Genomic DNA, 26,967 nt, shown 5'->3' with positions numbered 1-26,967 from the left:
CTCATTAGGAACGTCACAATGGACTATCCGCATGAACTGATTAAAGATATGATTAAATATATGTCTCGCTGATCATGTATCTCGGTGCCCTCAAAGTCTACATAATCCTGGTTTTCACTCCAATTCAGCTGGAAATATGTGGCAGAGTCATTGCCAAGTTAATAAGCTTCAACTCACATTTGGCATATACTAGCCTTTCAAATAAAATCGTTATAGTTTTTTTTTCGATTTAAAAATTGAAAACGTCCTAATAGTAAAACCCTTAGAGGCTATTGCAAAAAGGATGTTTAAATTCATTGCAAAATTTAATAAGTTCACCTAAAACATTATTATTGAAATTAGAGCTCATTAGATGCCAAAAAGATGGACTTCTTTTGAAACGATCTTGTGGTGGTGCTACAGATCAAGGATAGCCAACATATTTTGGTTCTAACATAACGATATTGATGTGGAAGACATGTGGTTTTAGCTTGATCTCGCTTCATTCCTCATTAGGAACGCCACAATGGACTATCCGCATGTACAGTTTAAAGGTATGATTAAAAATATGTCTCATTGATCATGTATATTGGCTATCAAGATCGTGCGATTTGATCTAGCAAATGCTCGATGCCCTCAAAGTCTACATAATCCTGGTCTTCACTCCAATGCAGCTGGAACTATGTGGCAGAGCCACTGCCAAGGTACGAAGCTTCAATTCACATTTGGCATATACTAGCCTTTCAAATAAAATCGTTATAGTTCATTTTACTCCATTTAAAAATTGAAAACGACCTAATTGGAAAACCCTTAGAGGCTATTGCAAAAAGGATATTGAAATTCATTGCAAAATTGAATAAGTTCCCCTAAAACTAGGATCAACAATAACGATGCTGATGATAAAAAAATACTAAATTATATCTCTCTCTCTTTTCCCTCTCTCATTAAACAGTGTTTCCCTACCTTGAGTCTAATTTAACGTTTCCTTAAAATAAATATGAAGAAAACACTTTAAATTGTGATGAAACAAAAAAAAAAAAAAACTAAATCACATGAAATCTCTTTAATACAAATAGCTATTATCACTGCTCAAAATATCTTCTTCGTCCTCTTCGACAATGACCTTATTACGTATGGCATTGGTTAAGTCATCGACATTCGTGAATGAGGATGTGGCATAGTCAAGTTTATCGGCAACGATCACATCCTCTTTGTGGCGACCTCTCAACATTTGATAGTGTTGCTGTTGTTGTTGTTGTGGTTGCGAATGGCCTTGTAGTTGTAATTTCATGTGCTGTGTATTGGTGGTGGCTGTGGTTGTGGTATTGACAGATGGACTAATGACTGAGGTGTTGGAGGAATGTGCTTGATCGATATGGTGAAGATGAAATATATCCGTTTTATCTTGCATTGGCAATGGTGGTGGCATGACGGATGATGTATTGGATGCAACGACATCTGATACAGATGATGCAGTAGGTGGTGACATGGGATTGATAATATGAGACGTGAAACGTGTGTGTTGTTGTGATAATTTATTACGTCTATTCATACTCATACTACTACTCATACTCATACCACTACTACTGGCCTGCTGATGTGGTATTGGTGGCGGTTCGACGGAGGTAGATATTGAGGAGGACAATAATCGTGATGATTTCGTGGATTGTTGCGACTGTTGTTTGTTTGTCTGTGTGGCTAGATGTGGCTGATGGTCTTGATGATGATATTGGCGATCGATATTACTAGAACTACTTGGAATTTCCTTGTGCTCTCTAACCCTTGACGTTGAGGCTGCCGCATCAGCCAGCAACGCCATGCCTTTATTATCGATCTGATCCCACCCCTATATCCACGATTCCTACATGGCATTCAGCATTCTCCTACTACTCCCACCACCTCGGTGCGGACTGTATTCATCGCGATCAACCACCGGAGCACCGCGTCTTGTTGTCGGCGCCGAAGGTGGTAAATCTCTGGGATCTATAACACGCGCTGTTGCCCCAGCCGAATAACGGCCTGCCCTCAGATCTTCACGTTCATGCAAAAGTTCAGCCTCATCCATAACCAAACGACTGCCTCGAGATAAATGGCCATGGGGGCCACCAACCACAACACCGCCCCCTACCGCTCCTACCGCTCGATGTGGTGGATAGTCGGCAGCATAGCTACGTTCATCTAACAATTCCTCACTATTCAGATCGTAATGCATCAAATCACGGTCGCGGGCATGCAAACGTTCTCTCTCACGTTCACGTTCATAACGATCTCGTTCACGTTCTCTTTCCATACGATCACGTTCATAGGCGACACCACCACGTTCGTGATGACGACCAGAGGCTGGACGACGATTATGTGGATAGGAAGCACCTCCTGTAAATTACACAACATTTATTAACATTAATACTTTTTGTGTTACAACTTTTTTAAATTCAAAAGAAGAACGTAAATTTTTTGGGTTATTTATTGCTTTGTTGGTTTGTTTTATATATAAAAAATTCAAGCATCCAAATAAATTTTTGAATTATTTAAAACATTTTTATATATAGTTTTTAGGTAATTAAAGAAAAAACATAACAAAAGAACTAAAACATTAATAAGGTAAAGAAATTCAACAAAAAACATTGTTATATTTATTATTAAAAACAAATCATTTAACAAAACTTCTAAGTTATGAGCGTTTAAGTATTTCATTTAACTTGTAGTAACTAGTTTTTATTTTTGGATAGCACTGTATTGCTTTTGGGCAGGGGATAACAAAAAAAAAATAACTTTTTTTTATTAGTAAGACTATAAAGCATTATGAAATGTGGTAAAATAATGTGGAAATTAATAATAAATGGGGAGATTTAGTATGGTAAAACTTGGCTGATAATAACTTTTAGTGATTTTCGCTTATGGCGATTTTTGTATGATCCTTTCTTGTTGTGTATATCAACCAAGTTGTACTGATTTTTTGTGTGTGCTCTAAAATAATGTTGATTTGTAGGAGTAATAAGGATGGAAGGAAAAAAATCTTTGTTTTCTGTTTTTTGCGAAGGCGCCAAAACTAAATTGTAAAATAAATCTATATGTTATGTTAATAAATTCAGAGTTTTTATTCTAGCCACTCAAAAGTGATAATATTTCAACTAAATCTGCCTCTACTTTAAAGCCTCTTTGTATTATTTAGTGTATTACTCTCATTCCTATAAGGAACAGGCTATAATTGTGTTTAAGGGAATCTAAAGCGAGTCCCCGCGTAGTTCCCTTACGGCATGCCGCGGCACTAGTTGGAACTTAGGGGCGACGATGATCCGTAACTAACCTCAAAACAACACGAATTTCAACAAAGCTCATACAAATTATAAAATATTGTATAGAACAAAAATCACAATCAATTGCAATTTATTGTTTTCAATATACCGATCACAGCCTTAAGGACTGTGATATATTTTTTCTAATACGTTGTGGAATGAATCAGTACTAGCAATCGTAATTATATACATACAATATAAAACAAGTAATGAAGTATGGTCGGTCAAGCCCGACCATATAATACCCTACACTAAGTAAAAGAGCAAAAACATTTTTCTTTTAAAATTTCAATAATTTATATTTTTGAGTGATTTTCGGAAGTGGGCCTTATATGGGGGCTATGACCAATTATGGACCGATCACCATGAAATTAGGTCGTGTGATTTATGTCTATATTAAAGTTAACTATGTTGAATTTTGTGTGTATACCAACATTTTTAAGCGATATATGCACGTTAAAGTGGTTTTCGGAAGCGGGTCTATATGGGAGCTATGACTAATTATGGACCGATCGTAACAAAATTTGGTGACATGAATTTTGTGTATATAAAACTTATTTGGAGCGAAATTTGTGGAGATACATATATAAATTAAACATTTATGACCGATAAATTCCAATTTCGGGAGGACATTTGTATGGGGGCTAGGTGAAATAATGGATTGATTTCATCCAGTTTCAATAGGCTTGGTCCTTGAGTCTAAAAAATGATATGTACCAAATTTGATCGAAATATCTTCAAAATTGCGACCTGTACAAGGTTTACATGGACAGCCAGCCGACCAGACGGACGGACGGACATCGTTTAATGGACTCAGAAAGTGATTTAAGGTGGGTGTTAGACTAAAATTTTTGGGCGTTACAAACAAACTGGCTACTTTCGTTCCAGCTGATATTTGTTATTGCCTCATTCCTCCTCTCATTTTTAATATGACAAGCAATAAATAAGTTGTAAGTTGTCTTCTAGATACCATTCACTTATTTGATCAAAGGTTTTTGACACAAAACCTGTTTATAAACCTTTAATAAAATAAAAGTTTTCAAGTTTTTAGATTTTTAAAATAATAATACTTTTCCTAAACCAATTTTTACAAAAGTATCATCTTTATGAGAAAACAAGTAAGAAAGCATGGCCAGTCAAGCCCGTCCATATAATACCCTACACTAAGTAAATGAGCAAATTCATATTTCTTTTAAAAATTCAATAATTCATTTTCGTTAATGATTTTCGGAAGAGTGCTATGATGGGAGCTATGACTAACTATGGACCGATCGCCATGAAATTAGATCATGTTATTTATGTCTATATGAAAGTTATTTGTGTTTAATTTTATGTGTATACCAACACTTTTAAGAGATTTATACCCGTTAAAGATATTTTTTAAAGATATTGTGGGCCTTATATGACTAATTTTGGACCGATCGTCATGAAATTTTGTTGTGTTATTTATGTCTATATGAAAGTTATTTGTATTGAATTTTATGTGTATACCAACATTTTTAAAAGATTTATGCTCGGTAAAGTGATTTTCGGAAATGGGCCTTATATGGGAGCTATGACTAATTATGGTCCGATCGCCATGAAATTTGGTTTTGTTATTTATGTCTATATGAAAGTTATTTATTTAAGAGATTTATACCCGTTAAAGATATTTTCGGAAGTAGGCCTTATATGGGAGCTATGACTAATTATGGACCAATGAAATTAGGTCACGTGATTCATGTCTATATTAAAGTTATTTATGTAGAATTGTTTGTGTATACCAACATTTTTAAGAGATTTATGCTCGTTGAAGTGATTTTCGGAAGATGCCTTATATGGGAGCTATGACTAATTATGGACCGATCATCATAAAATAAGATCGTGTTATTTTTGTCTACATTAAAGTTATTTGTGTTGAATTTTATGTGTATACCAACATTTTTAAGAGATTTATGCTCCTTTAAGTGATTTTCGGAAGCGGGCCTTATATGGGAGCTATGAGTAATTATGGACCGATCATAATAAAATTTGGTGACATGAATTTCGTATATATAAAACTAGTTTGGAGCGAAATTTGTGATGATACCTATATAAATTAAACATTTATGACTGATAAATTCCAATTTCGGAAGGACATTTGTATGGGGGCTAGGTGAAAAAATGGACCGATTTCTGCCAGTTTCGTCGTAGGCTCCGTCGTTGGGCCGAAAAATTATATGTACCAAATTTCATCGAAATATCTTCAACATTGCGACCTGTACTCTGCGCACAAAGTTTTCACGGACAGTCAGGCAGCCAGCCGACCAGCCAGACGGACGCACATCGTTTAATCGACTCAGAAAGTGATTCTGAGTAATATAAAACTGTTAACTTCATCTTATCATATGAGTAGGATTGTCATGACACTTCCGAATAATCCTCAAACGGAGTCGGGTAATATCTTCACGCAAGTACATATTTATATGAACATTATTGCCTGAATTATTTTAAACGATCGTTTTGTTACCTATTGGGGAACCCATCCATGATGTACACAAAATGATGCCGCGCAAAATATGAGTTTTTGTCGCTCTACTGAGGACAGACGTGAATTTGTTAGTGGTTTTCTAGTTCTATCGATCGTCAATAACACAGTTCAACAGTAAAAACGTCTTCACTAACCACTATATAGATTTGATGCATCATGATTACCTAAGTACAAAAATGAGAAAGTTTTTTAATTCTATGGATAGATTTTTTAAAAAAAAAACTTTTTTTCTAAAATTGTGAATTTTTTTAGATGTTTCTCTATATAATTTATGATAACTAGTCCGATATTATTGAAGTAAACTTAGAAAAATTTAACCTTTAATCTGTTTATATATTGCTTTTTAATCGGCTCAGTCGTTTCGGAGTTATAATAAAAGATTGACACAAAAAATATATTTTTTACCTGAAAATAGAAAATTTTTGTGCTTTAAAAAAATTCATGAAAAATTGAAAACGGTTCAGGTTTATTACTTTGTCAATCGATTGATTCTTTTCGAATTTATTCTTAATTAAGTGTATTCGCTCATTTTCACAAAATTTTACTTTTGTGTTTGATATACATAAAATTGAGTAGTTAATATTCATATTTCGATTGAGTGAATTTTGAAAACATTTTCCCCATGCTATCTACAATTTTCACATATATATTGCGCTTTAATCGGCTCAGTAGTTTGGGCGTTATAATAACAAATTGAAGCAAAAATTATATTTTTTATGTGAAAATACAAATTTTTTTTGTTTTCAAAAAATTGTGAAAAATCGAAAACGGCAGAAATTCTTTAGATTTATTGCTTTATTGCAAAGCCACATGTAATAGAAACTAAGTGAGATATCGGTCATAAAAATCGATGGATTATTTTCGAATTTATTCACAGTTAAGTGAATTCGCTTATTTTCAGAAAATTGTATGTGCTTACAAGCGGGTACTTTGAGTGTACATTTTACATGTGTTGTGTTTTTGTTAAAATTTTTTTTAGCAACAGAATACACTGATATTTTATTTTATAAATAAACAAGTGTATTGTGCATAGTTTAAGCATTTAACCCGAAAAATTAATTTTGAGTTGTGTAACTTTTGAACTGGGTTTGTGATATATTCTGGATCATTATAGTTAGCAGAGCCGATATAGCCATGTCCGCATGTCTGTTGAAATCAACTTTCCGAAGCCTCCGCTATAGTCCTACTGAGGTTGTTATTTAAAATCGAGAAAATCGATTTTTTCACCTAATTTTCATAATTTTTTTTTAACAAATTTTTCCCCAAATTTTTTTCACCAAAAATTATTGTTAATAATTATCATAAAGTATACTTTGGTGAAGGGTGTTTAAAATTCAGCACAACCGAATATTGCACTTGAACTAATTTTGATTTAAAAACAGCAAATTAAATAATAATAATTAAATTAATAAAAACACATAACACTAAAATTAAAAAAAATGTTCTTTAATAAAAACTTCCATAACTATAAAAATCAATATTTATAAATATAAAACTGAGATTAACAGTATCACACAGTTAAAGGCACAACATTCCAAAGGAATTTTTGGAAAAGGGGATAACAAACAAAAAAAACTATAACAAATCAAAAATTAACCACACATTAACATTAACTTTGGAAGGGGTAGGGTAAAACACAAATTCAACATTATTTTACTCACTAATTAACATTTATAAAACGATAAGAATATCTAATATAAAACTATTGACTGTTGAAAACATTTAATGACGTTGAAAACATAAAACAAATACGTATAAATATCACAGGGAGATGATGGAGTTTGAAGTAAATATGTGTAGTTTAAATTAACTAAGTTGAAATTGAAGTATTTAAAATGTAACGAACACATTTATTGTTGTGTGAAACTCTATAAAAATTTTAAAATTATGTTAAACAAAAAAAATGACAGATATTTTTAAACACGTACTACACACGTTCCGGGTGTAACTAAAAATAAATAAAAAATATTAATGAAAACAAATAAAATAAAATTAAATAAAAATTGTATTAAAATATCAAAGAATAAATTAAATATGATGAAAATGTGTTAGCTTTCTTTTGAATTTCTGTAGTACCTATAAAATATTCTTTTCCAATACACTGTAATAAATATTGTATACCATTCAATAGTTTAAGCCTTCAAAGTTATTTGTCAATCAACCGTTGGGAATTAAGCACTAGTTATTTTTCAAACTTTTTAAAATTGGGATTTTTGTATAATGAGTTCAATTACATCATGAGGATTTTATGAAATCTAATACTTTCGAGACAAGTAAATAAACATGATAATTTCTCGAAGGGAATAATGGAAGTCCATATATGGAATAATGAAGGAATCGAGGTTTACACAGATAAATCTCAAATAGAGCATGGTATATGAAATGATGTTTATTGAGAAAAGATAAACATTATTCAGATAATTCGATATTGAATAATTCATTTTCCAATCCGAAAGTTTTTCACTGCCTGAATTCGATATTCTCAAGAGATGTAGTAATATAATAAAAGTAAAAGAAATATTACATGAATGATAGCTAAAGCTATTGGTTCTCAATCAACAACGTGTATTGAAATTTAAATAATTATAAAATGGATGAATTAGCTAAAGCTATGTTTGTCAAAATCGTCTGTGGATAGAGTGACATCCAAGAAGAATTTCATGTTTTTTTCTGATATTTGTGCAGCAAAGTCTTTCCAACAAAGAGAGATTTGAAAGCAAACAGTTTCGGTTTATTTAAAATGGACCATTACACGAGAGAACCGAGCGCCACTGTTTGTTATGGATTTCTACAGAAATCAATGAACAACACTTCTTCTAAAATGAGACTGCTCAAGCAGTGAGTGGCATCGATATGTCATGATAACAGAGTTCTTTCAGCAAAAATTTAATGATATTGATGTGGACAACTTGTGATTTCAACAAACCCAAGTTGCTACATGCCATATACAGCGTGAAACAATTAAATTTCCTGGTCGGTGATTTATCAACATTGGACTTATTTTAAGGTCTATGTATTGAGAGTGAGAATTCAACAATACATCAACGAAATTCAGACACATTTGTGTAAAATTATCTTAGATATGATGGTGGAGCCATTTGCCTACCCCTACTCATGCAAAGCATTGTGTTGGAACTAGGAAAATAGGTTATGGGAGGGAGGATAGAGGGAGTAGTGTTTGTGGACATTATATTTGAATTTTCCTATATTGAAAGTGACAGGAAAGACTTCAGGGGGAAGATTATTCCACATACGGACAGTACGGCTAAAGAACGAATTTTCTCTGTAATGTGTTGTGCGATCCACTGTCCAGTCGACAACGAATTGGTGAGATCAGATGGAGTGAAGTAATTCTTACACCGTTTAAGGAAACCAAGGCACTTGAATGCTTCTTTCGACACTCGAAAAATGTGTTTTGTCCAGCGGACATCGCACTGAATATTCATGCCTAGAACATCAAGAGCTTCTGATTCATTAATATTTACACCACCCATGAAAACAGATGGAGCAACATGATCTGTTGTGCGTTTGTGTGTTAACATACAACATTGAGTCTTGAGTGCGTTGAAATCGACTCTATTCGCACAACCCCATTCAGAGATTGTCACAAGATCTTGGTTAAGCGTATCATTCATGTTTTGCCTCATTGCCCCAATCTCCGACTGGCTTGGTCTATAATTGAATGTATATGAATGGCAAATGTTGCTGTCATCTGCAAAAGAGTAGATATGATTGGAAGTTTGACGTAGAAGGTCGTTTATAAAGATAAGAAATAGAGTAGGAGAAAGAACGGAGCCTTGCGGTATCCCTGAATTGATCTTGAGCTCGTTTGATGAGATTCCATCTATAACAACTCGTATAGTGCGATCTCTGAGAAAACTCGATATAAATCGAGAGAAGCTATTACAAAAATACAATATTACAAAAATACAATCTTCTTGACAAGATTGTCAGGAATGCCTCGAAAGAAGTGCCTCATGAAAGTGATACAGACGATCGTGTCATATATCAGCATAAGGTATATAAGTACCTAAAATACTAGCACCTAGGTTGTCTAATGCAGCAACTACAGAGAGCGCTATAGTTTTATAGCTTAAGTCCATTTATCCAACTTGTAAGTTTAAGGTGGTTGGTAGCAGTGCTGAGAATCTGAATGGAAGACTAGTAGCTGGAAGTTGTTTTGCAGTATCAGCACATGGGCGGATTATAATAAATTAAGTGCTCATCCAAGGACGACCTTCTCACCCCATGTCAGGAGACGTTAATCGATCTCTCACTAGAAAGTTGCTCCAAAAAATGGTCGTCAAGTCTGATGATCAATGATTTAGGTAAATCACCAAAACAAATCATCCACAGGATGAAATTTTAATCTCTAATTTAACCAAAACAACCATGAATAAACAATTTTTTCGTCCGGCACTGGCTGGACTAATTGAACAATAATTATTAGATATAAGATTTGAACCACTTATTGTTAGTTTATTAAATAATGAAGATACAATAAATAAATGAAAATGAAGAAAAAATAAATTTTAAGATAATTATTAGTTGTTCTTTCGAACTCTAGTGTAATACATTGGGGGAGTATTCAAATTATTGGAATCGTCAGAAAAGATATTCTTCGAAAATGCGTCGATAAGAAAATAAGTTCATCGGAAGGGTTAAACATCATTCTTGATCCATGATTCGTTCTGAATACTGACCGCCATTTACGAACTTTGACTCGTTATTCAAAGCTTTAATTCCTTCTATATTGTATCACTGATATAGACAAAAAACTTTAGAAAAAGTCATCATTACATCTTCCCGAAGCCAGATCTATAAGCGTTCAGAGAAGCATGTCAGGCGCACTTCAGTCACTCTGATCTTACACAATTTACTTATACTTTTTCAGTAAGGAAAATCTGCCGTGAGGTGAATTCCGCGTTAAATATTTTAGATGTTGTATTTCTTAAAACCCCATGAGACCATTAATAGGCTGTATCTGTTGAATTCTCATAAAGGATGACACAAAATAAACAAGAATAGGATTGCTAGAAAAATGTAGCACAAGGAATAATCCACTATACAACTATAGTTCTGAATAGCAGTTTTAGGACAATGGGAAAATCTATCCCAAAGCGGACAGAAAATAGCACTTTCGGATTGGTCATCTCCGATTTTAATGCAATTCAGTGTAAAAATGTGACGACTTGAAAATTAGAAAAAATTTAAAAAATTTCATTAAATTTAATTTGAAAGAAAAAGAAATGTCCTTTAAAAAGTTATGAATAAATTACATTTATTTCAAAAGTTCAAAGGTCAATGACATTAAAATTCAATAAATAGTAACCTTGGAAAACTTTATTAATATAGGAAATGACAAATTCGACTGTTGTCCGATTTAGGATGGATCATCCCAATGACATTATTATCCAGTTATTGGATAAAGCATTCAAACGTCTTGTACTTTCTTTCAATAGTAATTATCGCATCTGAGGAAATGGAAGGGAGGAAGCAGTTATGATTTATCTAATTTGTAGGGAGCTATAATGGGCAACCTTAGATACTCAAATACCTTTTTTTGCAGCATAATAACATATGAGTTGCTTGATGAATATGATTTTTTTAGTTAATTTTTTAGTATCAAAGCATAAAAATCAGAAACTAATAAAGTATTAGTAAAAGAAACACAAAAAATTATTAACAAAGGAAAAAAACTCAAAACAGAAAGTAAAAGATTTTAATATCGTACTCATTAAGGGTATGGATGATATAGAAAAAAAACTCAAGGGTATTTTGGAACTGCTTCTAAGACAATTGTGATGGAGTTTTGATAAAAATTAAATTAAAGCTATTGTTTTAAGAGAATATTTCTAGGAAACGAGTTTGGTAAACTAGGGAAACTTAAAACGTAAAGGTACCAAATGATGTATAAGCTAAAATAAATTTGAAAAAAAAAAAACAAGAAAATTATAAAATGAAAATAAACTATAATTATAAAAAAGCTTAGTATAAAGTATTATAATAAACAGCTAATAATATAACTCTTTACACATGAAATGAGAAAAAAGTTGAATTTGTTTTCAATTGTAATTTTAACATCCTGATCAAAAGGAGTATATATGAAAAGTTTTTTATATTTTAAGTAACAAAAAGCTTTGCTAGGGATATTTAATAATACTTGTAATAATATGTATGTATTGTAGTAAACTTTAAATATAATTAAAGGCCAATTAAAAAAATAAAAAAAACAATTTTGTTGATTCATCAAGTTTTAAAAGCTCTGGTAATATTTTGTAGTTTGTAGTAAGTAGTATTTAAATATAAAACATGGTTGAAAAAAATTTACATTTAAATTTCAAAATAAAACAGTAAGTAAGTAATAATAAACTGAAATATAAAGAAAAACATATTATGTTGTAGTTTGTTTACCTTGGTCCCAATCGAATTCTCTATCCCAATCTCTTTCTCGTTCTCTTTCCCATTCTCTTGCTCGCTCGCGTTCCCATTCCAAATCTCGTTGACGTTCACGTGGCGTACGACGACCCTTCGAGAATTCATTATCCCAAAACTCACGCTCATAGTCAGCATCTCGGCTAGTTTCACGCTCACGCGAAATATCTCTCTCGCGACTACCCTCACGCTCTATTGAGCTCATTCTATAATCCCTTTGATCTTCTCCCCCATCCACTAAACGAATGGGAATGCCAGCCCAGCAAGAGCAACAAGACATTTTTTGCAAATATTATCAGAGAACGAGAAAGTTGCGATTCGATTGATTTATTGATTGATTGTCATTGTTTGTATTTATTTTTTAATTTTTTTTCAATATCAATAAAAATAAGTGAAAAAAGTAGAATAAACATAATTTACAAAAATTTGTTAAAAAGGTGTTTTGTTTAAGATTGTTTGAAAATTAAAAGGAAAAATTATAATTGAAAATAGAGAAATCATAAAGAAAGAAATGAAATTTGTATGTGGTGTAAAATTTTCAACACTTTTCTTAATAAAACTTTGATCCTAAATAGAATTTTAATTTATTTTTAAATGAAATTTCCTCGTAAATATGTATTTTATGTATTTTTCAAACATTTTCTAATTGACCTCCAAATAAAAATGATAATGATTTTCGATATTCGGCTGTTCTTGTCATCAATGAAATTAATAAACAAAATCATGATGCAAGTTGCGAAAAACCTAACAAACTTACCGGGTGGTGTAGGACCCATGCGGGCTTGATCTGTGGTAGGTGAAGCTTCCTGAGGTAATGGTCTAGGTATAGAGGCAGCCGTATTAGTATCTGGATGAGTGGCTCTCCAATAGGTCTGGAAGTCAGCAAATTGTTTATTAAAAATCGTTTTCTTAACAAGTATTTATGTTACCTCTAAATATTCAGCAATGTGTTCACAGGCATCTTCTAATTGATTTTCATCTAGGATAACATCAAACATTTCCGGTGGACATTGAGCCAATTTTTCAGCGGCTACCATTTGTACGGAAAGATTTTTTGCCTGTGATTTACCACGTGATTTGATTAAACGCTGTAAAACCTTTAAAAAACAGAAACCAAATCAATAATTTTAAAATTTATTTCAGGTAAATTAACCCTTACCTTACTACTACTAATTTTAAGATAAACTATTGTTGGTGCTAGTGAAGTTTTTGCTAGTTGTGACGGATGATTGATTGTATCACAATCGAGTACTACTAATTGTAACGTTCTGGCCAATTCGAATATTCGCTCGATCTCCTCCTGCACTTTGCTGAGGCAATCGGAACGACTGCTCGATCGCTCCATGATGGCACGCTTCGAGGGATTATTCATGATGGAACGTTTCGCCAGCGAGATATCGGCCATGACTCGTGTTATTATGATACGACCTTCGAAACGATGTTTCAGGAAGTCGAATAAAGCCTTTTGCATCATATCGGTTACTTCGTAACCTTTTAAACTTGGACCCACTAAGACGACGGGACGCATCGATGGCACAACATCGTATGGGGATGCGGTCTCTTGTTTCTTGAAGAACGGTTTGCGTTTCTCCTTGTTGGGCGGTGTGGCGAGTGTTGCTTTGCCACGTCCTGGTCCCATGGAATCTGATTCGTCACCTGATTAGTTAGTATCATCGAAAAACAAGCAAGAGAAAAAAAAACGAAACGAAAAAAGGTATGGAGATTCGAATGAGCGAGTTTATGGCATCTACATGAAAATGTTTATTTTTGATTGTTTTTTTTTCTTTTTTGTTTAGTTTGTTGTTTTACTGGTTTTTTGTGGTTGCTGTTTTAGTTGCAATTTTGATATTGTTTAATTGATTTCTAACGTGAATGGGTGTTTTTTTAGTGGGCTAAATTATTTTGTTGGTTTTTCAATTAACGAAAGTTCAATATTTTGTTTTTTTGGATGTATGCTAAATGTTTAAATGTATGTACAATAATTATACTGAATTTGAAATGATTGGTGTATAATACAAAAGTGTGTGTAAGAATGTGATCGTTATTATAGAGATTTAATTTTTAAAGAGAAGTAATAAAGTGGTTCATATCCTTATTAATGTTATATATTATATACATCATCAGTATAATACCAGAATTTAAAGACGCTAAAACACGAATTTAAAAATTTAAAAACGCTCATTAATACTGAAGTTGTTTTAATATTCAAATATCCGAAACGGATGTATTTAAATAAATAATTGTGATGCTTAACTTTCAAATTCTGCCTATTATCACTTCGACAAATACGATTTTTTTTTTTGTTGGCAGTTTTCGACATGATTTGGACCAAATTAAATTGGTTGGGCATTTAAACAGGAGGAGGTCTCAGTCAATATGACATAATGTTCCATGACTTCGACAACCTTCGTTCCCTAGTACACATGGTGCACCGATTATATTTGCATACAGCTTGTGACAGTTCTAAAGACAAATACTGTCACAAAGTTTTTTTTGCTTCGAAAATATCGAATTTTGTGCCAACAAAGCGTCATATGCGGAAAGTTTTGCGTTAATTCTTTAGTTTGAAAAAAGGGACGCTGAAGCACATCGATTGCTCACCGAAACTAATGGTGAATGTGTTTCATTGGTTTCAACGTTCGAGAAATGGTTTATGCTGTTCAAGAATGGTAATTTTTACAAGGAAGATGAAGATTGTTGTTAAACTCTACAAGGGCTTGCAAAATCAGTGGGAGCTACTCAATCAGGAAATTCTAAAATGTTCGCTAGCAGCAGGATTCATTCTAGAGCAGAGGAATTGGCTACCATACGAATTGAACCGGATACGATTCTTCATGTCCGAATTGATGATTGAACGTTATAAAATAAAATCATTTTAGCAGCAAATCGTATTATGTATAGCCAGGCCAATCAGCCGAATCGACACCAAAGCCAGATATACTTGCCGCTAAAGTAATGCTCTGTATTTGGTGGGACCAAAAGGGTCCTATCTATTATGAGCTCCTGAAATATGTCCAGACCATCACAGGGAATCTATACCGAACGCAACTAATTCGCTTGAAACGAGGAACGAAAACGTAATATTCCATCGTGACAAGGCTCGTCCACATGTTGCAATACCAGTTAAAAAGTATTTAGAAAGATACTCGTCCGACTACTATTTGTTTCGATTGATGAAGAATTCTCTCTCTGGGATACGCTTCATTTCAGAACACTCAAAAGATGAGCAGTTCTTTTGGCGCGGAATTTATATGTTGCCATAAAGATGGGAAAAGGTCATAGCTAGCAATAGCCGATACTTTGGATAAGTTTATATCGTATAAATGTTTCAAAATACAATCTAAAAATTTCTAAAAATCAGCCATATATTAAACTTTTCTCAAACTTTTGAAAAAAGCTTCCTGATGAAGCAACCAGTGAAAATGAAAGGAATAATTAAAATGGAAGCTTTCATACAAAAATTATTTCAACTGACAGTATTACTGTAAGTTTACATATAACCAGACATCGTTATAATGAAGGTTACAGGATAATATAATTTCATTTTAATTTAAATTCAGATGAGAAATCTAATAAGGAGATGGTGTATTGCTTAGCCTTGGAATGTTTAAAGTTCAGAAAACTTATTACAATCCGCGGGAAAATTGTATAAATTTTTGGGGACAGTGCCAACGAAGGTAATAATCGTTCAGTTTCTCAAAGCGCATGCCAGCCATCGTTGAATAATACACAGTGGAGACATTTGCAAAAATGCTGTCTTTAGAACTGTCACAGACTGCATGCAAATTTCATCAGAACATCATGTATACGAAGAAACGATATACATGGAACACAATATCATATTGATAGTGACTTCCTCCTAAGATATCATCGGAGAACAATAGATACTACTGAGATATCAATACAGAGACTTTGGTCGTGTGCTCTATACAGAGCGGGGCTTTGGACGATTGTTCAAGACAGAGTCTGCGGTCAACTGTTCAACACAGAGACTTCAGTCGTCTATTCAGGACAGGGGCTTCAGCCAACTGCTTAATACAGAGACTTCCGTTATCTGTTCCAGAGAGAGAGACTTCGGACAACTTTTCAATTCAGAGACTGCAGTCGTCCGTTCAATACAGACACAGGCTTCGCTTGCTACAAACTGCCCAGTTAGTGAGTCATGTCAATATAGTTGGAGTCTCCTCCGAGGCATATCACGACCTACATATGTACGATGATAACATACAGATGTACGAGGAGGATCCACTGGGTCGTCAGCTTTAAATAGCATTCATAGAGACACCATCAATTCCACAGTCGCTGTATACAGCATAAATGTCATACTTCTAGGTCAACCATCGGCAATTTATTCTCAGGTTTTGGTCAGGGTACCACATGTTTAATTGCCAACAAACCCTACTTCTCTTCGTCCAATGAATTAAGGGAATAACGCGATAGAAGTAGCAGAATCTTCTGATAAGAAAATTTAAGTCTTTGGCGAGATTCATACCTGAAACGTCCAGACTGACAGGAATACGATTTTGTTTACGATATTATTATTGGTGAGACAAGATTGATGAGTTTAATTAAACAGGATCTAAAACTTGATCATGTGAAACTAAACTTTATCAAATAATGAACATAAAATTCCTAATAATGAAAAAATTAGGAATATTTTGATGTGACTAAACAGATAAGAATACACTGTTTTGATCAATACGGTTTCTCGGTAGTCGAATAAACCAAAATTGTACCCGCTTAATTCCAAATACATTTTTTCCGTCGTTTATTATGCGGAGAGGACTAGCTCTGAAGAGAAAATCTACAAATTTACAAGAGTGGTATTTAACCTAAGGGGAAGAGAACTAACACAATACTTGTCACGTGAATAGTTCCAAAGTTATAGGTTCGCATCAGTTCCTATCAGTTTAACATTGCCTAGAAAGCTGCAAAATTATACCTTTTAGCTACTAAACCAAAAGCTGGTCATAAAGTTAGACCAAAATTTATTGATTATACAATATTTTTTACCAAATTTGCTTAAAATTTATCAATAAATTGTTATGTTCATAGCATAATTGGACAAGTCTACTGCGTTTAAAACCAACAAGAACTTCCCGCAGGTAACTTATTTAAGCCCCTATTTAATAACAAGCATCTTAAGTATTTTCCTCCACGCAATTCACACGATGATTTTTTTTTATGTTTGCCCAGACGTCTGTTTTCATGTTTGTCGATGATTGGTGATGCGCGAGGTAGAGAAGAATAGGGGGTAAGAAAACAAACATGATTTTGGTTTTTCATGTTTCTTTTTGACATTCCTCTTTACATTCATTCGTATTCTTCTTATTATGTTTTATAATTTTTCGTTTGTTGAAGTGAAAAAAAACATCATTTATATTAAAAGAGACATTTTTTTTGATTTCAATATCTTCATAGTCATCCAAATCAGAATTTTTAATTGCCAATTCAGTTAAATCAAACATTTCTTCAATTATTTCATCAAACATTTTGAAGTTACTTTAAAAAAACAATTTAAAAAATTGTCCAATTTATTTTCCCCAATCAAATAAGATGTTTTCGTTTAAAAAAAATATTACGAATAAACATCTAAAGAGAATTAACAATTAAATGTCATAAACAAGACAAACATAATTTCATGTAAAAAATCACCGTGTAAATGTTCATGATTTTTTGGAATTCAAAAGGGAATTCGAAAAACAGACGTCTGAAAAGTCTTATTGTAAATTACGCCCTCCATTGATATTGTTACGATGCAATACAATTTGAATTTAACAGTCTGTAATGGCTGCTTGCAACATTCATCATGTTTAGAAACATTTCCAGTGCTCGAAACATCTACTTATCAGCAATGTTGATAACATGCTGTTATTACCACTGCTTATTAGTATAACAATATTAACTGTTAAAGCTATTAACATTAAAGCTGCTAAAATCTCTAGAAATAGAATATTCTAGTTTTGTCCGTTAGATAATTCATGAAACTACTAAAAGATGGCACCATGTATATAAATAGTAACAACAAGTTGCAGAAAGTTAGTGTATATAGGCGCTGTTAGGATTAACATTAGCTATATTACCAGTATGTAATAAACGATTTAATTAGCTTACAATTTGTAAACTCCTAAACTGTTTTTATTTGCTCTTAAAAGAATGCGGTTTATTTAAAGGAAATAAACCACCGTTTTTAAAAGGTAAAAACGTAACAATATAAAGAGTTAGCATTTTAACACATTACATGGCAGTGCAAGTTTAGATATTAAATTACTTTACATTTGTTTAAATGAAGTTTGGCTTGAAAAGTTTAAATCTCTATAATAACGATAATTAGAATAAGGATTCAAAGTTTTATTTACCATAATTAACAATAGGAAAATTTGGTTTTATAAATGTTGTAGCATACTTTTGAGAGTATGTAGGTAATACAAATATAATTAATTTTTAAACCAAATAAAACTAAGAACCCTTGGAATAAAAAAAATTCTTCTTAAAAAAATGGTGAGTGTTTTTTGTGTAATTGATGTTGCCTACAAATTTGTGTAACTTGTGAATATAAATAAAAAAACTATACAAACAAAGCTGTATCGAAACTTAAAAAATATCGCATAAATGTATAAAACTAAAGAAATTAACAAAAGGCAGGGTGAATTGAAATTTATCTGAGCAATATTTGACAAGTTTCTAAGGCGAACGAACGGCGAGACTTAGTGAAACAGTTAATGTTTTATGTAAAACGCGAAGGGTGAAATTAAAGTTTGAAAAAAATCTAAGATTTTCTAATAAAAAAAGTTTTGATTTGCTAAATAGTAATAAAAAGTGTTTGATTTGATATTTTTTGTTTGTTTTTAAGTGTATTTTAGCTTGCAAGACTCACTAGCCAATCTAATCCTTTTTGTAAAACCAATATTTGTTTTTTTTTTGTTGATAACAAAATTTAGACAGATAGAAAACTACTTAGAAATGTAGACAAAGACAAACCTGTTTTTTTCTTTCGAGGTGTTGTACTATAAGGATCTTGTGGTACAATTGTGTGGTTGTTGTTGATTTAGTTTAGTTTGATTTTATTTGTTTGGTTTTAATATAGTTCAGTTTTTCAAGACGTTTAACAGTTGTGTGCAAAATGTTAGTATATTTTTTGGGTTTTTTATATTTTAAGTTGAGTTTTGGTTTTTTGTTTATACAAAGAGAGTTATTAAAGTGCAAAATGATTAGAATTGTCTTTTGTTTTTGCTAAAAAATTTAAGGATTCAAAATAGTCTAACGAAAAACTTCTAAGAAAACAAGCTATAATAGTTTTTAGTTTCTTTTTGTTGTTCTAAATAAAGCTCAAATAATAATCATGCAAATTAACATATAGTTTTCTAAAGAAACGAAACACAATTTTTGTTGGTATATATTTTTAAATATTTTTGTTTTTTTTAAAGGGGGAGTTTTTTGTATTAATTTTGATGGCTGATGATTGAAATTAAAATAAGGATAATAAAAAAATAAAACATAAACCTGTAAATTCCTAACTAAACACATAAATTTATTTAACTAAATCTATATATATTTACAAAAAAATATCCACAAATAAGAAAAAAATAAAACTATTCTAACGATATTTAAACGAACAGTTTTATATTCGGCTATGCCGAAACTAATATATTATTCACCTTGTTACAAAACATTAGTTTTGAATAAATCCGTTTTTTACCCCAATTTTTTTGTGAATCGTTTTAAATCTAGAGATTTCAGAATTGTGTTATGCATTATATTCAGTTTTAATGTCATCGGTATACACTACATTTTTTCAAATATTATTTTTATATAAGATTTTTAATTCTCTTTTTAAAAAGTCGACATTATACACCGAAGATTCTCTCAAAATTAAAGGAAAACTTTTCCTACACAGAGAAAACAGATTCGTGATAGCAACCGAATTTGTTTCCAATCGAATGATTCTGTATTAGTGACCGAATTTTATAGTTGTGGATACAGTAACTAAAGTTTGGTTGCCTCAACTGAAATTCTTCTTTCCTGTTATTAGAACTGAAAAATTCTATGTGTGCAACCGAATCATTCAATTGGCAACAAATTCGGTTGCTATAACGAATCTGTTTTCTCTGTGTACATTTTTAAAGCGTACAATACAGAGTACTTAAAAAAGCGGAATTTACAATAGATGGAATATCTTTTGAACAGGGTTTTTGTTTTTAATAACTTATACGTCATTTTGAAGGGCACATATCTGACATTTATTCTCACTTAGTTATTGAACATTATAGTGTAAACCGCAGTTGATTTTTGCTTCGAAAATGTCGAATTTCGAGCCAACATAGCATATGCTGGAAGTTTTGCTTAACTACTTTAATTTTGAAAAAAAAAATGCAGCTGACGTACACCGATTGCTCAACACAGCTTATGGTGAATGTGTTCCATCTGGTTCAACGTGCGAGAGATGGTTTGTTCGATTTAGAAGTGGTGATTTTGACACGGAAGACAAAAATTCCAAATTTTGTACCAACAAAGCGTCATATGCTGATAGATTTGTTTTACTGCTTTAATTTGAAAAAAAAGTGCCGCTTAAGCACATCAATTGCTCACCAAAGCTTATGGTGAATGTGTTTCATCGGTTGCAACATGCGAGTTTGTTCCATTTAGAAGTTGTGGTTTTTACACTGAAGGCAAAGATTGCTCAGGACAGCCTAAAAAGTTTGAGGACCTAAAATTATAGGCATAACTCCATGAAGATTGTTGTCAAAATCTCCAAGAACTTAGAAAATCATTGGAAGCTACTCAAGCAGCAAATTTCAAAACGTCTGTGAGCAGAAGGATTCATCCAAAAGCAGGGGAATTAGAAAGACGACTTTGCATATCCGAAATTATGCTCGAACGCTATAAAAGAAAAACATTTTTGCAACGAATCATTATTTGAATCCATTACGATAACTCGAAGCATAAGAGATCGTATGTGAAGCCCGGCCAAACAGCTGAATCAACACCAAAGCCAAATATCTATTGCGTTACGGTAATTCTCTTTATTTGGTGGGATCAAAAGGGTCTTATAATTATGAGCTGCGGAAATGTGAGCAGAGCATACCATTGAACCTGTACCGAATACAACTGATTCATTTCGATTGAGCTGAGCATTGGCCGAAAAACGACCGGAATATGTGTCCAGACATGAAACCATAATAGTCCAGATTATGCACCATACGACTACTATGCGATCGATTCCGAAAGCTCTCTCTGGGATACTCTTCACTTTGAAACAGAGTATCCGATATTGGCTTGATTCGTTCTGGGCCTCAAAAGATGAGCAATTCTTTTGGCTCGGAATCCACATTTTGCCAGAAATATGGGAAAAGTTCATAGCTAACAATGGCTAATACTTTGAACAAATTTATACTGTACAAATATTGCAAGCTAAAAATTTTAAAAAATTCCGCATTTTTAAGTCATACACTCAATAATCATCAACCATTGTCGATGAAAATTTTAAAGTTTTACTACTTTGAAGTCCTTTGAAATGCCTTACATTTGATATAAATATTTGGGGTATTCACACGGTCTCCTATTAGTCGTATTGTCATAATATCCTAATATATTATAATATATATTGTTGTGTTTTAAACAAAAAAAAGTATTATTTTATGACAAAACAAAAAAACATAGTTCAAAAGTTTTATTAGTTTAGAACTTTTTTGTATGAAACACAACAAAAATTTGATTAAACTATTATAATATATTAGGACATTATGACAATATGACCAAATAGTAGACCGTGTGAATACCCCAATTGTCTGTATATAAAGCATAGTATCGGAGATGTAAAGCCACGCCCACTAGAAAGTAGGCGTCAGCGATAAATATTTTTTTTAAACTGGATTTCCTTATAGACCAATTCTTTGAACGCAGACCATTTAGAAAATAATTCTTACAGATTTTATTGTGTTTAATATTATATGTTATTTGGCAGCTTCCAGAAGTGTTTGTACAAGGTGGCGCAAAAGTAATCCTCTTATCAGAAAATGCTATAAATTTGCGATTGGCCCCTAATGTCAGTTCTGTTTTGACATTTGTGTAGTAGAGCAGTGTAGCGTAACATTGTTTATTAACGTGTATTTCGCATGTGTTTACTACAAAATGACAAAACAGAACTGACATTAGGGGCCAATCGCAAATTTATAGCATTTTCTGATAGGAGGATTACTTTTGCGCCACCTTGTACACCAATTTTGAATATAAAATCGAGATATTCATGGGTATTTGCATATATCTCAGTTATTAACGAAATCAAATTAAGATCCAAACTTGAAAAATGTCACTAGAATCGAAAATATGGGTTTTTAAACAGGGTTTTGTTTATGGGAAGATCCTTGTGAAAGCGGACAGCAGTCCGATTTACCATCTCCGATTTTAATGATATTTACCACACACATAATATATTCAATATATTTCTCATATCAGTGACTATTTCAATGGAAACTCATTCCGATATAAAAATATCGCGATTTGAAAATTGAAAATTTTGTTAAAATTGTCTAAAATTACATATACATAATTGTCCATAACTTTGAATCTACTCAAAGACCAGCATAATTTTTTACTCCATTTTAAAGTCAAAGATATTGTCCTTAAAATGGTGTGAATAAAATTGTTTACTTCCATAAGGTTGAAGTTTAATATATATATTTCAATATGAAAAATATCAAAGATCGTTGTGTTAAAAATTAAAAAAGAACATGGTTGAGGACACCTATACTCTCTACTATATTTGTGCAAAATAATTTCGATTGAGACTCGATTAGTTCAGGAGTTATAAAGCAAAACGTTATTAAAAGTACGTTTTTTCATATAAATTTCCTTATATCTTCGACAGGTAGTAAGTTTTTCTGATATCATTCAGTGCATTTAGTTCTATATATCACTTGGGATCTTCCCAAAGTAGTAGTGGGTCTTTTCTTATATATAAGCCATTTAAGGGACGATTTTCATGATTTTCAATAGCAAAATCCTAATGATTATATTATAACTGGCGGCTTCGTGAACCATATTTTTGCAAACACAATGACAGGCGTATAAGGAATATCCGGTATCCGTAGTCTACCTTATGGGGCCACAAATGTACAGGCCTTTAACATGGTGAAAGTCATAATTATTATAACGCATTTCAGATAAAATCTGTTCTTCCATTCTTAGTACTACAGAAAAACTTAATTCTGTCATATTGAAATAAATGGTCCTAATAAATTATAGAAAATTTCACTGCGGACTCAGAGGTTTAACGAATAAAGTATGTGATTTTTAGAAAAGAAGTGAGATTTAATATAATTTAATTAGTTGTCAAATGACATCGGACAATAAAGAAACAAACTAATATAAAGCTCAGTTATTATTTCACTGTCAGACTATGCAGAAAGTTGCTCTACTGTATCTCTTCTTTTTGTTGAAACCGGACAAATACAGAATTTATGACAAATTCTTAACAAATTACGACACCAGATGTTATGTGCTGATGTACTTAGCAGTGGCTTCTTTCGCGGAATGTTAAGCACTGGAATATCGTATTTGAAAATGTTTGTCATAATGCTTTATCTGAATATATATAAAGCTGCTGATTCCTGTTCCCTAACTCTTAGTATCATTTTTTAAATTTCAAAAATAAAAAAATTAGATTTTTTTTACAAAATATAAAAAAAAAATAAGTAAAACACCTTTTCTGTACACACTTACAATATTTAAGGAAAACATTTGTTTGTTTTGTTTTTAGGCAAAAAAAGAAGAAATCAAAAACAAAAGTAATAAAGAGAATTTAGTTCATTTTACAATATACAATAGATATATACTCCAAAAAAGTACACCCCATTTAAACACGATTTAGAAAGAAAGAAAATATTAAGTTTAAGCAAATATTTTCTTGGTAAATTTCCTTTTTCCAAAAAAAAAAAATAATAGAAAACACAACATCAAATTAGAAAAAAATTAAATTATTTAAACCGAAAACCAAAAAAAAAAACAAAAAAAAAAATTAAGAAATAAAATAAAAACTAAGAAATCATAAGAGTAACATGAACATGTGTGTCATACCAGGTGTAGGGGGTGTGCTACCTCGTGATGGCTCCGCACCTGCTTGACCGCCGCCGCCTAAATTCCCACTGGATGAGCCTTTTGTACCATACAGTCTTGAGGGTCGGTTTTGATTCTTCAAAAATAAATTAATTTTAGTATTCCATTCCTCTCCCTTAATATATTTAATAACTCACCTGCACTCGTATGTGTTCTAGCTTAACGGGGCTGGGTATGAATCCCACATCACAGCCTTCTTTAACCAATCTACCAATCCACCAGTTATGATCGTATTTCTCTTTAATGTGTAGAAATTCCCTAACATCGAAGGACACGGCATTACCCTGCACTGGTGAATCATCATCGATGGTGCCATCGTAAGCAACATTTGTTCGCACAGCGAACGCAACTGGTTTAGTCTGATTTAAAGAAATATTTGTAGTTTCTTTCAAGTATTTTATAGTTGTTTTCAAATACTTACTCTCGCTTTATCCAACTGGCTTAAGGCCTGACGTTCCTTATCTCGCCGAAGCGATTCCTTTTCCTCGTCTAGCGACAGATCGGATGACGGTTGTGAATAATTGGAGTCGGCAGAACCCTAAAATACAAACAAGAGAAATGAAATTGAAATTAATATATTTGAAATTGGAATTATATAGTACAAGTTACATTATAAAGGATTACTGCCTCATACTGAACAACAAATTTCCATTAAAAATAAGTAGAGAGCTATATTCAGCTGTGCCAAACCCTTCACTAAAGTATACTTTAAGAAAAATATTGACACTGTTTTTGCTGAAAAATTTTATTAGTTAAAAAATATGGTAGAAAAAATTTTTTCGTGAAAAATGGTTTTTGGAAATAATCGGGTTAAAAAATATTTTTTCCGATTTTGACCAATTGTAGGTCCGAAATATTATGGAGTTATATACGTCGTTAGAAAGGTCTTTGAAATATCTATAATTAGATATTCTCATTGTCTATACTAATGACTTAGTAATCCAGATATAGAAACAAGTAGGTCAAAAATCGAAGTAGTCATGGTTTTTTTATTATATCTTAGCCAATTGTGGGCCGATTTTCTCGATTTCAAATAGCAGCTGAACCGGAACTATAGCGGATATATTGATGTATCAATCATGTATTTATATTAATTGGAGAACTTCTGAAAGTTGATTTCAACAGACAGACAGACGGAGATACGGACATGGTTATATCGACTTCGCTATGACTTCGCTATCTATAACGATCGAACATATATGTATTTACTTTATGGGGTCACAATCGGAATGACAAACTTATATATACCCTGCACACTCATAGTGAAGTGGTGAAATAACTAACTGAAATTCAGAAAAGCTCATAATATTAAAAAAATTGGATTTTGAAATTCAAATTAATATTGAGAAATTACAAGTTAAATTCAGAAATCCAATTCAATAGTTTTCTTAAAACCAATTAAATTTGATGAAACTATATAAATATTTAGAAATTAAAACTTTAATTTTTCTCAATTCCATCTTGAAATGGTGTAATTTAATTTAAAAGCTTCTACATTAAAAGTACATATAAGATTATTTCATAAATTGTTAAATAAATATTTATTTCTTTTGCTATTTTAATCCAATTTGTATACCTTGTAATTTCAAATGTCAATGAACTCTCTTAACTAGGTACAAATGAAAATTTTCTATGCCCACATTTTTTACATGTAAATCATAAGGTCAAAGTTCACATAATTTTTGTGTGCTGAAAAACAAAATTTATAATACATAAATTCTGTTATTGTTTCTTTTCTACATACAAACATTTGTTTATAGAAAATAATATAAACAATTTCATTTAATCATTCAATAGAGTTATAAATTTAAAAATAGAATTGTATAATAAAGTGAGTTCAGTTAAGGTTAAATTGGCGGTCAAATTGATAATTTATAATATAGATCCTAATTTAATTTGAAAATTAACAAACACTTTGGTAACATTTTCAATAGAGGAGAACACTATCTTTCGTTTCAAAATAAATCTCAATGTTAGGTGAACTATATAATAATTTTTTTAATGAAACAAAGATAATACAGGGCAACAGAATCAGAAAAAAATTTAGAAGCTTTTTAAACCACTACACAATGTATTGATGTATTGTGGTTCCAGTAGTACAAATATGGTCGAAATTTGAAACTGTACAAAAAAAAATTTTTAAGTAAAATTGTGATTTTTTTTAGACGTTTCTCCACATTACTAATGATTACTTAAAAACGGTTAGTCCGATATTGTTAAAGTAAACATGGAAAAATTTAAATTTGCATAAACTTTAATCCGTTTATATATTGAGTTTTAATCGGCTCAGTAGCTTTGGAGAAATAATAACAAATTGAAGCAAAAAATATATTTTTTTTCACCTGAAAATAGCAATTTTTGTTTGAAAAAAATCTTGAAAACGGCAGAAATTGTTCAGATGTATTACTTTGTCGCAAAGCCACGTGTAATAGATACAAACGAGATATTGATCATAAAAATCGATTATTTTTTTTTTTATTCGCAATTAAGTGAATTCGCTTATTTTAGTTTTTTGTTTGATATACATAAAATTGAGTAGTTAATGTTCTTCTTTCGATTGATTGAATATTGAAAACATTTTCCCCATGCTATGTACAAATTTTCACATATATATTGCGTTTCAATCGGCTTAGT

General features: G+C 31.9%; 1 protein-coding gene across 5 annotated transcripts in view; it reads right to left on the bottom strand.

Annotated features, from left to right (window-relative positions):
- Positions 1–1,840: 1,840 nt before the first annotated feature.
- Positions 1,841–26,967, bottom strand: part of Ca-beta (Ca2+-channel-protein-beta-subunit) — a 65,472-nt gene continuing 40,345 nt past the window's right edge. For 2 of the 5 annotated variants that reach the window (XM_065501432.1, XM_065501431.1), the window contains exons 2-8: positions 24,755–24,871; positions 24,471–24,692; positions 24,295–24,409; positions 13,379–13,875; positions 13,149–13,316; positions 12,977–13,091; positions 1,841–2,352 (exon numbers count right to left, since the gene is read on the bottom strand). In XM_065501432.1, the coding sequence (XP_065357504.1) occupies positions 1,841–2,352; positions 12,977–13,091; positions 13,149–13,316; positions 13,379–13,875; positions 24,295–24,409; positions 24,471–24,692; positions 24,755–24,871 (1,746 nt within the window). Of the gene's footprint in view, positions 2,353–7,688; positions 7,733–11,554; positions 11,703–12,198; positions 12,457–12,976; positions 13,092–13,148; positions 13,317–13,378; positions 13,876–24,294; positions 24,410–24,470; positions 24,693–24,754; positions 24,872–26,967 lie in introns of those variants that run through there. The other 3 variants (XM_065501435.1, XM_065501434.1, XM_065501433.1) reach the window with 3 other exon arrangements.

This window comes from Calliphora vicina, chromosome 2, assembly GCF_958450345.1.
Source record: "Calliphora vicina chromosome 2, idCalVici1.1, whole genome shotgun sequence".
Lineage (NCBI taxonomy): Eukaryota > Metazoa > Arthropoda > Insecta > Diptera > Calliphoridae > Calliphora > Calliphora vicina.
This window is presented reverse-complemented; position numbering and strand designations above follow the sequence as displayed.